Here is a 15207-nt window from a genome sequence, read left to right as displayed (position 1 = left end):
ATGTCTTATTATATGACCTGAAAGTGTCGTTAGGTGTATTGTACTGACCAAAAAACTTTTTTGTACCTGGTGTTACCGTAAATATTGTCCCAAAGTTTTAAGTACATTGACACAAAATGGTTAAGGATATTTTAATATCCTAATAACATGAGTTACATGGATGAATTATGAACCAAAATACAAATAATTATTCAAAATAGCCACCATTAGCATGCACACACTCCTTAAGACCTTTGGCCACATGCAAATCTGCAAGCTGGAAAATCTGCAGCTGCCTTCCGAAGAGACAGCTTTAAACTTTCAATATTGAGAACTCTCTTCTTGGAAGCAATCTCCTAAATCTTGGACCACATTTTGTAGTCTAAAGGGTTTAAATATGGACTTTCAGAAGGCCAATCTGAATTGGAAATGACGTCCGGAACATTTGTCTCCAGCCACAGCTAAGTTGTCCGTGCCTTGTGTGCTGGGGCTAAGTCCTGCTGGAAGCTCCAGTTCAGTCCATGGAAGAGGATGTTGGTGCGATTCTTGACTAGTCTCTCAAGCACTGTCTCCTTGTACTTTGACTGGCATTTTGACCTACAGAAATGGCACTCCGCTGTGCCCTCGTAGCTCACATCTCACCACATCGCACCATGACTGAGGAAGGATACTTATCCCTCCGGATCCTAAGAGAATTTTCGCCAGCTTCTCTAAAGGATGTGTGATATATACTGTCATTTTGGGCATTGAATGTCTCCAACACTGAAAATCTTTTCATCAATAAACAGGACTCGGCCGTACCCATTTGCTGTGTAACGCTTAAATAAGCGCTTTGCTTTTAGAGCCTCTAGCTCTTCAGGTCATTTGTCAGATGTACTTTGCGTCGTTTGTAATTATGGAGTCCCACGTCACTGCTTAACGTGCAAGACAGACATTTCAGGAATCTTCAGCTCACGAACCATAACTGTTTCCTAACTGGATTTCGTATGAAACGCAACGTCACTACTTTCACAAGTTTTGATGTTCGCATTGTGCGTGGTTTTCCTTACCGCGGGCGATCTTTCACATTTCGTCTTAAAGTACTGCATAGAGCCAGGGCTGCACTGCAACCCTGGGGCCCTACGGGAAAGTACTTTCTAGGGGGGTCCACTCACATGTACGTACTGCCCCCTCCCCGACAATAAAAGGAGTCTGGGAGTGCCACTCCAGGATGTCTACAAGTTTTGAGAATCAAAATTTCTTGATCTTTTCTTGACGATTTTACAAATTTTCTTGGCCAAGTACTACATTTTTTTTTTTTTCATCCTTTACCAATGGCCGGTTAAGATGAACGCTAAAAGTATTTTACACTTTTGTCTTAGCAACTTGTAATTAATAAAGACTGCACATCTAATTTACTTAATCTTATCATCTCATTGTTACCTCTTAGAATACACTAACTTTCATCCTGGATGGGGTATGGCTTTATTTATTGTTGTGTCATAATCAACACTTTCACTTACGAGACACTCGTAATGAGCTATTCGCCATTACATCTGGTGAAAGACAAGACGCCCCTTTAACAATTCTGCAGGCCAATGGGTACTTTTCAACCAGTTTCTTGAACAGAGTGATCAAAAATTCTCTGCATTGGTTCCGAAATGACAATATCTCCAGATCTTTTAAACATCTGCAAGCAGCAGAAGCACCAAAACCAACATCTACATCTTGAGCCATTTTGATATTGGACGGATTTCTCAAGTCAATGGTAGTGAGCTTTCTGGCGTTGTTTATTCCAGTCAAGACATTTTTTCGAATGACTGCTTGCAATACTGTACAATTTCCTGTACATGAATGGCAGAAGTGAATCATTAGACTGAAATATGGCAAGAATAGACCAACTCAAGTGCAACTGACTGAAGAAAGTCAAGCTTCGCAACTAGAAGCTGATCCCGCAGAAATTATTGTACCTTTTCGAAGTTCTTAGTTTGAGGCGGCTTATTTTCGACACCACTCACATACTTCCTAAGAGGTGTGATCATTTCTAAGGTTCATTTAATGACTTTCGAGTTTTCCAGCCACCTGATTGCACAAAACTTTAAAGAAATGTGTAATCTGTAGGAACCAGAAGGTGTGTGTAATCTGCTCGTCTGGAAGGATAATCATTGAAATAGAACGAAGAAATTCATGAAATGACCACTTAATCTTGTATGAGCAGTTTTATAGGCTCCATGTACAATATGCAAAGAAAATGTTCAAACGCCAAAAATGTCTGGCTGGTCTGGATCATCTGCTTCAATTTTCAGGCATTCCTTCAAATCACGCAAACATTTTATGTTCATATTGGGACCGTCTATTACAAATTCTTGACCTACCGTGCCATTTTCTTGACTTTTCTTGACATTCTTGACCTAGAGTTTGATTCCTTGACTTTCTTGACCCGTAGACACCCTGCACTCGGATCAAATATGCTGAAGTCTTAAAATTCCGATTTAAAACTTTTTTTCAGGCAGTAATTTCTCCCCTGACACTGACTCATCTGACGTAATGCCAAATCCTCCATTCTTCTCTTGCAACTGTATAATCATCTGCTCAAGCTCAATTATTTCATATCTCCCTTAAAATAATAATGCCGCACTTGTGCCATACAAAAACCTTTTATAGGCGCTCCTGATGCATATACAAATACATATATGGAGCATCAGACGTAATTTATATTTTATACAAATGCAACATTTCTCCATTGTCCTGTATTAACAGCAGAATCGTAGCTAGGGGAATAGGCAAGCGAAGCCGTGGACCTGACCGGCGTTGATAGCAAGAAGGTGCCGAACGAGCAAGAGCAAAACATGTTGGAAATGAATAAACGATGCGTCGTCCAGAAAAAGTATTAACATCCTATTAAATCAATATTGTTGTGGGATTGCAAAGGAATAGATTTGTTTTTTTGTTTTTTTTTTAAAAAAAAAAAAAACTTCCTCGCTTCGCTCGCAACCCAAACGTTTCAACAAGTCACAAAACGCTTTTATTTATTACTTAAAGAAAGTTATTATACATGATTTGTTAATGGCGATGTGATATAGAAGGCCGCAAGCTGCTGTTTGCGCGAGAATATTCAAAAATGAAGGTATAGGGACTTTAGGGGTCAGAACTTAAACCTAACGAATTTCGTCTTTTTCCAAGACTGTTCACAACCAGTGATTTTTTTTATTCCAATGACATATGAAATGCTTCCAATTTGAAGGAATTTATTGGGATGTATGTGTTAGTGTATTTTCAATATGTTAATTAATAATAAGTAGCCTTAAATTCAGAACTTTCATTTATTTTTTAAAAGAAATTACTATAATTTCAAACACACGTAGTAGCCAAACTACATTTGGAGTTTGAAGAGAAACATTCGCAAAGAAGGCCTCCTTCTGAATATCTGTTACATTTCACAAAATAATTTTTACCGCAAAACAATTGAAATTAAAACACCATGTGTGTGGTCATATACAGAATAAAATTTGAAAAGTTTACAATTATTACTGGAAATTAATGCTGTCACACATTTCGAATATTTTAGAAGCACATAATTTCTAATGCATTGAAATTTCCTTTATTATCGATAGTATAAAACGTTGTAAATAGTTGTAAATTTCCTCCAATTGGATTTGTATACAACGAAAGGTAGTTTTGTCGAGTTTAACAAAACTAATATAAGCCTCTTGAAAAGACCTCTTATTTGTAAAATCGCTTTTGGCTGCTGCAATGGTCTGTCCAAGCAGCTTGATAAAAAAATATCGTAGTAGCCCTATAACGACCAAAGCTGCTTCTCTTGTGTATATATATATATATATATATATATATATATATATATATATATAAAACTGAGGTGAGTGTAGCGGAGGGGAGCGCCGAATTCTACTTCGTCCCGGCAGCCGAAATCTCTCCGCTACGGCTCTGATTGACAGCGACCAAGGGGGCCCCAAAATGTTAAAATTACTGACAACATTTTCACCATAAAAGTTTAAAAAACATGACATGAGTCACTCCTATATAATTAATGGATCCTTTTGAACATGGTGAGAGAGGGCCCATCATGAAAGTTTTGATGGGGCCCCCCTTGTATTTCCCGCTCCAGGACCCCAAAAGTCTTAATCCGGTCCTGTATATTTTCTATACGAAAAACAAGTTGCTGTAAAATGTAAATTATTATTTAATTTCAAGTTATGGCATTATTTGAGATTTCAATTTAGCTTAATACAGTACTTCAATATTAGAAAAAGTATAAAGCAGAGTGGGAAATCAGGAATCTTTCAAAGGTTGAATCACGAAAAAATATGAAAGGCTATTTTCACATAATGGGCTGGCAGTGCTGGTCTGGGATTAGCTGACTATTTCCGGTACTCGACGTGTTATCGTCCTTCGTTCCCTCACTCCCGTATGCGAGGAGTGTATGACGGGTGCCTTTTTTTGTTCATATACTGACACGATACGAGGCGGAGGATCCACTAAAAATTCACTGTCCAGGGCCCAGCGTGAAATTTCCCGGTTTCCGTCTGGCCAGTATGTCCTGGATAGAGCGTTAAACGAATTCTTTACTCATCTGCAGCTTCTTGGAGGGTTTTAAAAATCTTCCCTAGTGATTTGGCTACCTTCTGAAACGTTATCACAGCCACATGATTCTCATACTCATCCCATTCCATCTTGAACACTTGCAACCAGGGTTGGCAAAAACCATGGTTTTTATTTAAAAAACAAAAAAAAAAAAAAACCGGTTTTTTTGGTTTAAACCAGGTTTTTTTGGTTTAAACCAGGTTTTTATGGTTTAAATAATTTGCTCTATATATTCATATCATATATAGATAGAAATAATTCGCCTTGATGTTATTATGCAACAACCGGGTTATGCTGGAAGGGGTCACATAAGCTTAAAGCGGAGTCCAAACCGTTTCTCGATTCACATCCGAAACAACTTGTCCTCCATTTGAACTCGAAACCGGAACTAATTGGCCACAAATGCGATACGTCTGCCGACTCACTCACGAAGGACTCCTGATAAAAAAAAATTCGTTGTACTGATCTTTACATGCTTCTTAATATAACTGTCAAGAGTCATTTTAGAAGGATAAACAGCTGCATAAAGTGAAACCATTACACAGAATTACATATGAACAATTTCAAAGTATTACGGAGTACAGAAGAACTAATTTAGTTCAAGTTAGTTAACAACGACTTTTATTGGTCCAAATTAAAGAAATACACCGACTTAATCTGCATATCAATAAGAAAAGTGAATAAAGATACGAATTATTTGAGTCTACTTTGGCTGAGACTCATTTATACATAAATAGATACCAAAGATACTTATTTCACTAAATGCCTCTCGTGGGGTCTGTATAACTCCCCCCCCCCACACACACACAAAAAGTACGGCATTTTCGATGTATTTTATCAATAGTAAACATTGAAACGAAACAATATTTAGAATTTTTCTTCGATTGCAATTACATAATAATAACAACTACAAAAAATCACAAAATAAACATTTATAAACTTAAAAAAAGTTGCTTTTGTATGTATAATCTTTTTGAGTAATGAATGGGGAATTTAGGTCTGAATATAATACGAATAATATACGGGAGTGAAACGTGATAACCCACAAATGTGTGTTCAGCAAGATTTTACAAACACTTACACTTTTACGAACATTTTTTTGTTTTTTGGTTTAAACCAGTTGTTTTTTTTGAAAAAACCAGCTGGTTTAAACCTTGGTTTAAACCATGGTTAAAACCAGCCAACCCTGCTTGCAACTGACACCTTTGCACTTCTTCAGCTCATTCAGCAAATGATTCACGCTTTACGATACCGCTCTTGACGTCGCTCGCTTGTACGGACAAAAGTACAGCCACCCTCAGAAGTTGGGACAGTATTTATGGTAAGAGTAGGGATTAGTCATTCAGCACTTTCTTTTTTTATGATTTATACAGGATGTACATGAAATACAAGGAACTTGGGAAGGTCATTCAATAAGTGCAAACAAGACCCTCCCTCCTTTAAAAAAGCTCAGTCAACTCAGGCAATGAGTAGTTTTTATGGATGACAAGAGTCACAAATTGTGGGAAAATGAACTTTGTACACTAGAACAAAATACCATTGAAAAAAAAAAAAAAAAATGTTTGAGAACCATGCATAACGAATTTTGTTTGAGCTCGATCAAATTCGTTTTAACAGTGTTCAACTGTAATCTAATATATGAAACTGAAAATGACTATGTTTGTCATTTAACTCTTCAATCACCTGACCGATCTCGATCAAATTTTCAGCACAGATGAGGTTCGGGCCTAGGATGGTTTTGTCATTTAACTTTGACGGTGCAACTTAGGGGAGGGGGGAAGAAGAAATATTTATAAATGATCAAGAAGGACAGGTATTAGTGTCGAATCCATACTTTCTTATCGCTGAGACAAACAGTGACACTTCCGTGCCGTTTAAATCCACATTAGCCCCACAACTTGGTGGAAGGGGGGATACATAAAAATGATCGATATTAGTGTCGAATCCACAGTTTACGTTGTCGCTGAGCTAACAGTGACACTTTCGATGTCATTTAAAAATGAAATCTAAGTTTTACGTCCCAGGGTTATGCCAGCTAGGCTAAAGGAGACGATGATAAGAAATGAATGAAATGGTGGATTGAAGAAAGTGGGAGGAAACGGGAGAACCCGAAAAAAAAAACACGCAGACGGTGTTTGTCCATTACAAATTTCATTGGCGCAAGCTGGGATCGAACCAAGGACCCCATACACCAGAGGTGAATGCTCTACCATTGAGCCACCGCGAACCAACCAATGCCGTTTAAATCCAAATTCAACCCCGCAACTTGAAGGATATATACAAAAACGATCGAATTAGTGTCGAATCCAGGGTTTTTCAGATCGCAGAGAAACGAACCGTGATACTTCCCATGCAGTTTAAATCCAAATTCAGCATTTTATGTCCAAAATAAAACGTATTCCCCCAGTGCGAGGAACCAAGTATTCTACTAGTCTATTATATAAAAATGAAAAGGATTTGTTTGTGTTTGTATCACGGGGGAACGGCTACATAGTTTGAAATGAATTTTTAGATTGTAGTTATCACGTACTTTTTTTTTTTTTTAACTTTGATTAAAATGCATATTCTAAGGGAAGGAGAGTGGGATTAAAACCAATGCGAAAAATTGAGTATCTCACGATTCTGTCAAGTTAGGAAGACCAAACTTGATATGCGTATGAACTCCTCATTATAAAGTGGATCCATGTGACAATATTTTTAAAACTTCCTGTTTTAAGGTAGTTAGGGAGGCATTTTCAATAGCTTATTTCTCTTATATTGAAGGCGATGTTGCTTGTTGTTTGTGATCGTGTCAGGGAAAAGGATTAAGCAATTTAAAATGAAATTTGAAACATAAATTAGTATCGACCTTAAGATGTTACTTCGATTAAAGGGCACATCCTAATGGAAATAGAAGGGTTTTAAAAATTCAGCCAAAATACAGTATCTCACGAGTCCGTCAAGTTGGGAAGATGAAACTCGGTATACAGGGTGTTACAAAATTTGTCACAATATTTTGGGAATAGATTTCTCACATCAAAATAAGAAAAAAAGTTCATATGGACTTGTGGTCGAAAGTGCATAGTTTCGTAGTTATAGGGAGCCGAAAACGTAAAAAAAATGAACTTTAAAGGTCCATAGTTCCAGTACTATAGGACCGATTGTAGTCGGGTCAAGACATCACGGAGGAACTAGTATGTGAACTATCCAAATATCCATCATTCGGAACCACTAGTACTTGCACAAACATTTTTAGAGAGGCTCTTTCGCAGTACTTGACCACTCTCCATCTAACTCTCCAAAAATTGGTGTTCAAGTACTGCAACATTCTTAAACAACGATATTTGGATATATTGACCCAACGCTGATAGGTTCCATAGCAGTGGCGCTATGAACTTTTAAAGTTCACTTGTTTTACGTTTTCGGCACGCTATAACGCCGAAACTTTTGAGCACAGGTCCATATGAACATTTTTCTTATTTTTATGTGAGGAGTTGAGTTGATTTTAGTTTAGCGTATATTTCAGCAGCGAGGCTATATGAGACGTGGACCTACTGATTTACGTGGAATCCGAACCACATGAGCTCCCGCCGGAAATCGAACCCGGGTCTCCCACGCCAAAGGCGCGTACGCTAACCGCTTAGCCACGAGGGAGCTCTTTTATGTGAGGAATCTGTCCCCAAAATATTGTGGCACACTTTTATAACACCCTATACAAACTTCTCATTAAAAATAAAGGGACACGTTTCTCCTAGTTTTGGAAAATTTTCGTTTTAAGGAGAGAATATGCGTATATTTTCTATTTCTTTCTTTCTTCCCGTTTAAATCAAGGTTGGCTATTGTTTATGATCACATTACGGGGAAAAGTGCTTGAAAATAATTTTTGAACATAATCTACCTCAAGCTAGGATTTTGTTATGTAAATTTACTTGAAGAGCATATCCTAAGAGAGAAGGAGGTTCAAAATGTATGCTAAAAATAGAATATTTTACAGTTTTTATTATTCCACTTTAATTGATGTGTATCCTAAGGGAGATAGCAAGCTCAAATATTCACCATGAACCTAATTCTCCCCGGGTAAAGAACGGACATTTCAGCTAGTATGACATGAAAAGCAATACGACTACATTTTCTTTGTTTTCGTAGTACATACAAATAATAAAATGTCTTTCTCCATGTCTCAGTTAATTATAAATGATGTTCAATAAGTTTTACACAAACAGATATAACATTATTATTAGTTGGAATACGATGATGAGATTTTAGGTGCCCTACTTGGATCCTTTGGCTTCAGAATGGCAATAATTATGTTTCCTATTGTTCACAGGTAAACCATAATGAACATTGAAGTCTACATCAGGACCCGACAATGGTCAGTAATGTAATTCCTGTTCAATGTGTAGGTGATGAATCAGCTACATCAATTTATACGAAGTTGCTTCCGGTTTATGGAGATTACACATTGGACTGCACCAGTATCCAAAGTTGGTTGCAGCGGTTTAGAAAACCTAGAATTTCCAGATCAGACCAGAAAATTATGGCCTCCTTCTTCTGAGGTCAGTGCAGTTGTCATTTTGATAGACTTCTTGGAACATTCACTTTATCAAACTCCAAAATTCACAACGAGCACTATTGTTGTCACTGGATAAGGCACGACGTGCTCTCCAAACGAAGAAACCGGAGCTGCAAGGTAAGGTCATCAAACTCCATCATGACAATGACAAGCTTCACACAGCCAATGATGACATAGAGAGGCTGAGGGACAACTTTCCATTCTATGGTCCGGACTTGGCACCTTCGGATTTCTTTCTATTTGATCGTCTGAAGGTCCACCTGCGAGGAAAAACTTCGACAGTGACAAGGTTCTCATTTCTTGTGTAAAACAATGGTGTAAGAGTCAGCCATTTGAATTCTACCAAAGTGCACTCAAGGCAAAGGAAGACTTGGATGAGATGCGCCACAACAGAAGGAGGCCACATTGATTGACATGGTCTTGTAGCCAAAGGATCAAAGTATTAAGATAACCAAGAAAGCTCTGTCGCTTATTAACACACCACCTTCGAACATCGATATGTCACCTAAGACGTTCCTGGAAGATCAAAAATAGTCCCCATCACCATCGACAACCTTCTGCCAACGTTCTGGAAGGCCATGGATTCTATCGTGGTAGAACTTGGTGGGCCGTGAAGCGAACAATGTATCAAGTGCATTTTGCACCTCTACTAGGGATCTGAACTGGCGTCCTCTAAGGTGATTGTCCAAGGAATGGAACAGGTGATAATCGGACGTGCAATGTCCGGAGAGTATGGCGAATGCAATAGTGTTTCCCATCCAAGGAATAGAATGGTGTCCCGGATCATCCTAGCCACGTAGGGCTTAGCGTTGTCCTGTAACACGAGGATCCCTTTAGGATTCAGAAGCGCTGGCTCCCGAGTTTTCAGTTTTCCTTGAACACGGCTCAACTGCTGACAGTGCTGACGGTACACAGTTGCATTGATGCTCTTACCAGCTGGTAGCAGTTCCCGATGTACGATGCTGCGAGCAGTCCACCAAACACACAGGAGGACTTCTTCTGGTGCAGTGCTGGTTTTGGCTATTTTGGAACCGGTTCATGGGATGCTAACCAATGACGACGGCGCCGTAGAGCTTCGTACAGGACCCACTTCTCATCACATGTCAACACCCTGTCCAGAAATGGCTCCTCAGACGAGATAGCAAAGAAACAGGTGTCTGCTCGCGTTGCCTTCTGGCCCGGAGTCAAATCGTGTGGGACCCATCGACCAAACCTGTAGTTCTTTCCAAATAGGAGGTGCCGCCGAATGGTTTCTCCACTCTCACTGAATTGTAGTCCCAGTTCCTCACATGTTTGGCTACTCTTCGCCCAAATTGCTGCCTGTAGATTTTCATTTTGTACAGGTGTTGATCTTCCGGCACGTGGTGAGTCTTCAAGTGATTCGTCACCGTCCTTAAACTTGTTAAACCACCGCAGGACTGTCCGCGTAGTCACGACACCCTCACCAAAGACACATCTTTCGGCCCCGCTACCTCGGCGTTTGACCCCAATCTGAACTATGAAGCTGGGATCGAACTAGATACCCGCGTCAGAAAGGAGCCATCGCGGTCCCACAAGGGAATTAAATAGTTTCACGTGTACAATTGGACATGAGTGCTTAAATGGTATTTTACGTAGGAATGTGGCTTTAAATACACGCACAAAATTTACTACCAATAAAATCAACAGGGCTTTTTTTAACCTTGAATTTTTCACAGCCCTGATGGAAAGAGAGGTAGAGGAGACTACGAAAATTGCACATGGCTAAGAATGACTTCAGGACGAAATAATTTCGGGAGTGTTTTATGGAGAACTCATTAGAAACGTCCAGCTCCGATAAACGGGAAAAGACTGAGACAAAGAAGAACGTAGCGTAAGCGCACTTCTCTAACAAGTCGAGAAGGCAAAATATGGATGTGCTTGGACTGTATACTGGACACAGAATAAGTCAGATTAAAATAGAGTTGCATTATGGTTTCTATTATAACAAAAAAGCACTATTCTTGACGAATAATAATAAACTAACACTACAAACATAAAAAAAAAGTTACGAAATAGGTGATGTCCTAAACTTCCAACTAACTGATTTGTGTGTGGTGTAATAATGCCAATGTTGAACAATGAACAACATTTAACCAAATAATAATAATAAATTAATTTTTTCAGTTGTACATCTCACGATTGTGCCCTGTAGATTAAAGGAGAAAATTATAAAAAGAACTTTTAGAATGAGGATCTGAGAGAATTTCGAGTGTCCGCCACAAACTTATATGGCCTGAAAACGAACCGGGCTCGCTCATACCAAAAGTAACCTCTTTATCATTGAACTCCCCTCCCACCCAGCTAAGACTATAGTTATAGTCGTGTTAGTCTATGAACCGCCCTCCAATCACGTAGCGGTAGAGTATAAAGCAGAAGACAATCCGCTTTTCGCTGGCTGCTGTTGACTTCATGTCTTTGAAAGAACTCAGATGTTGTCACGTCAATAAGCAAAAACCTCCCAGCCCGCAACTCATTGGAGGAGTTCACGGGTATACGCTAAATTGCAACATAGCAGTAACTCCACGTGCTTTCAGATGAACGAGGGTAAATAAGTGGGTTGGACCAAGGGCGACGGAAGTATTGAGTCACATGTCTCAATAACAAAAATAACATTCCAGGGGTGAAACGTAAGCGGAAAAGAATTTACACCGCACTTAAAAGATTTTTAAGGAACTACCGCTTATGCCAATAGTAAAGGCGCCCACTCTTGGATAAATTTATATTTGCGCTTTTTATACTAATTTGCAGATGCCGAATCCAATGGAAATACTTTGATCTTGTCCGTAAGTCAGGCTTTGTCAACTCTTAAGTTGCTGAGTCGCTGTAAAGCTTTTTTTTTTTTTCCCCTTTGCAAAAGTGATTTATGTGTAGAAGAGTCATTCAAATTCTCTGCCAATACTTACGTGTAAATATTTTCAAATTTATTAAATTTTACTTAATGTTTTAGTACAAATATGTAGTAAATGGAATTTATTAAAGACTTAAATCATTAAAAGTAATTAACCAAACTATTATAACTTCTAATCGAAGATCAAGAAGAAACTGGATCTCTGAGGACATATATGTTGCAGACAGAACGGATATATTTCCTTGATTTACTCTTTAATCGGTGTACAAACTAAGTAAAAATCTACACAGCCACTAAATACCGTTATACGATTCCTATACCAAAAATGTCTTCCAAGATATTCCCCCAAACTAGAAATAAGTATCACAATAAAAAGTAGCACATGAAGGCAAATGTTACACAGGATATCTGCAAAGTACTGGTCGAAACTTCATGAATACTTCATATGATGAATAGTTGATATCAATGATGACTATTCATCAACTGATGAATAGTCAACTGATGAATAGTTCATATCAAAAGTAATAAAGTAGTCTTACTGTCTCTTCTCGGAGATATTAGTGAAGTCTTAAAATTTCACAAATACAACTTATTTATAAAGCCAACTGAAAAGTTGGAACGACAGTAAGAAACAAGATAAAATAGAATTACCCTCTACTTCCAATAATCCTTTACAAATACCAGGGTTGGTAAAAACCATTTATTTATTTTTAAACCCGTTTTTTGGTTTAAGTAATTTGTTCTATGTATTTACATTACATATGGACAGTAATAAGTTTGTTTCGCCTTGGTGTTATTATGCAACAACGGGGTTATGCTGGAAAGGGTAACATAAGCTTAAAGCGGTATCCAAACCACTTCTCAGTTTACATCGGAGAGAAATTGTCCTCCATTTGGACTCGAAACCGGGACTAATTGGCCACAAATGCGATGAGTCTGCCGACTCACTCATGAAGGACTCTTAATAAAAATACTGATGAAAGTTGTACTGATCTTTACATACTTGTTAAAATAATTTTCAAGAGTTATTTCAGAAGGACAAAAGGATAAACATTTGCACAAGTGAAACCATTATACCGAATTATATATAAATCGGGAACTCCCGCCTTAGCAATCGGGGAAAATCCTGTTATTACTTTAAATGGAAAGCAATAACGGGAAAATCCCGTTATTGCTGGCATGTAAAATTTTAAGGTCAACGTATCATAATCAGTACACTAAAATTCAGGCATTAAGTCAAAAATTTAGAATGTAGATACCATTCAATAAAATTAAAGCAAAGTCCAATTCAAGCTAATGATGGAAGCTATGTAGGCAGTCGATAAATTTTGCCAATTTCTATCAATATATTTAAACAACATTGGCTTCTTTATACAACATAAATATACAATTTGGTTTCGTTTCGTATGCTTACGCTTAACATCCTTATGTAATACCAAGGTTACCAAGGAGAAGACTCGCTTAAAGTGACATCCGAACAGTTACTTGGTTTACACTTGAAAGAAGGGTTGTGGTTCGATTAAAAGTGAAAAGGAGATAAAACTAATGCAGATGGTTTGATATGTGGCAACGTCACCATGAAGTTCACACGATTTAAACCACCAGCCAACCCTAACAAATACGCAATAGTTTACGTATCCATGTTCTTCATTTATCAGCAAATGCCAGTTTTCGTACTCCAGGGTGTCTACTAAAATTCCAAAATGAAATTTCGTGACTTTTTCGTGACCTTTTCTTTACCAAATCATAAAATTTCTTAACATTTTCAAGAGCAAATTTGGGTGCGAATTAGGCTGAATTTTCATCCATGCTATAGAAACGTACTTTGCTTGCTATTTGGTAGCGTCTAAACCCAACCATAGACATTTTTGATGGTGAATTTTGACGTTTTATAGAACAAGGTTTTCCAATCTGTACTTACATTTGTATAGTTAAAAAAAAATCGTGACCTCAAAGCTAAATTTCGTGACTTTTTCGTGACTTTCATGACCGTTTTCTGGTTTCGTGACTTTCGTGACCAATAGACACCCTGTACTCTCACTTAAGACATTCGAAACGAGTATTCCAGCTCTGATCTATAGACAGCCAGCATCATCTAAAAGCCATTTGGTCAATCATAGCCTTCGTATATCAGGACTAGGAAGTTCAGTTTTACTTTCTAACACTTCACAAAAGACATTTTGAGAATAGCTTTAGTATATAAATTACAGGCTGTACGGTTTCATCGTGTACAGATGTTGTATAGTACAGCCATACGGTGAGTTGCGTAGCATGCCACAAAAATCTGCCTGAGGCGTATGTATGGTCGGTCGCAAAGTACTCTATCTAGCTCTCAATTTTTTTGTGTTATCACGATTTTGGGGAAATACAGCAAATGCTGCCGCATTAATTTACTCATTTTTAGTTTGAGGAAATTTAAAAAGATAAAGGAAAACCATTGTTCGCGTATGTTAGGTCGGAATAAGCTTCGAGAATTATGTAGCTGTTTATTTTGGTTCCTTTCAATAAACTGCCCACTTTTAAGAGATAGTTGCTTCAGGAAATTTCGACATTAAAAGAAAGGTTATAACGTCGGAAGAGTATATCTCGGGTGTTACGTGGGGTGGTGATATTCTCTTTGAGCTACTAAAACTGCGCACGGGGAAGTCTCTACTGTACTTCCCCACGATTTACGTATTAGCCACAAGTTTTGTGTTGTTGTACTCCCGGATCCCTAACCAATGGTTAAGTTATAATATACGTTTCGACCAGTACCTTACCAAGCATTCAATACGAGAAGCAACAAGCACACAAGGTACTTGGTAAGCTCACACATACAACAGGTACATACCGTAAGCAAAGTGGTTGTAATGTGAGAATCGAGTAGTTAATGTTTTCTTCAACATTTCGTAGCAGGAGAAATAAAGCGCGTGTGCTGGCCCTGCTCCCACGATCACCGCACTCATTCCACGAACTGGTCGCAGAACTCCTTCCTGTTTGACCATCCGAACCAACGCTTCTCCAATCCCTCTGTATGCTGCATTTGGCGATGGAGAGAGACTTTGCATTCGTGTCTGCAAAACAAAAATACATCATATATATAATAAATATCTTTCAACCTTTACTGCTGTTACATGATATGTAACTTAAGGCTAATCCAGGGCACGAAATTTCAGGTCTGAATCCAATACCAGATTAACAGTTTAGCTGGCGTTTTTCTTCGTAATTCGAAGGAAAAGAAAGACAA

General features: G+C 38.2%; 1 protein-coding gene across 2 annotated transcripts in view; it reads right to left on the bottom strand.

Annotated features, from left to right (window-relative positions):
• The window catches only part of mfrn (mitochondrial iron transporter mitoferrin), a 60387-nt gene that overhangs the window by 37526 nt on the left and 7654 nt on the right, over positions 1–15207 (bottom strand). For both annotated transcript variants that reach the window (XM_081734680.1, XM_081734681.1), the window contains exon 2: positions 14812–15034. In XM_081734680.1, the coding sequence (XP_081590806.1) occupies positions 14812–15034 (223 nt within the window). The remainder of the gene's footprint in view (positions 1–14811; positions 15035–15207) is intronic.

The sequence above is a fragment of the Thermobia domestica genome, chromosome 12 (genome assembly GCF_964235325.1).
Source record: "Thermobia domestica chromosome 12, izTheDome1.hap1.1, whole genome shotgun sequence".
Lineage (NCBI taxonomy): Eukaryota > Metazoa > Arthropoda > Insecta > Zygentoma > Lepismatidae > Thermobia > Thermobia domestica.
Note: the sequence above shows the minus strand (reverse complement) of the source record. Positions and strands in the feature narration are given on the sequence as shown.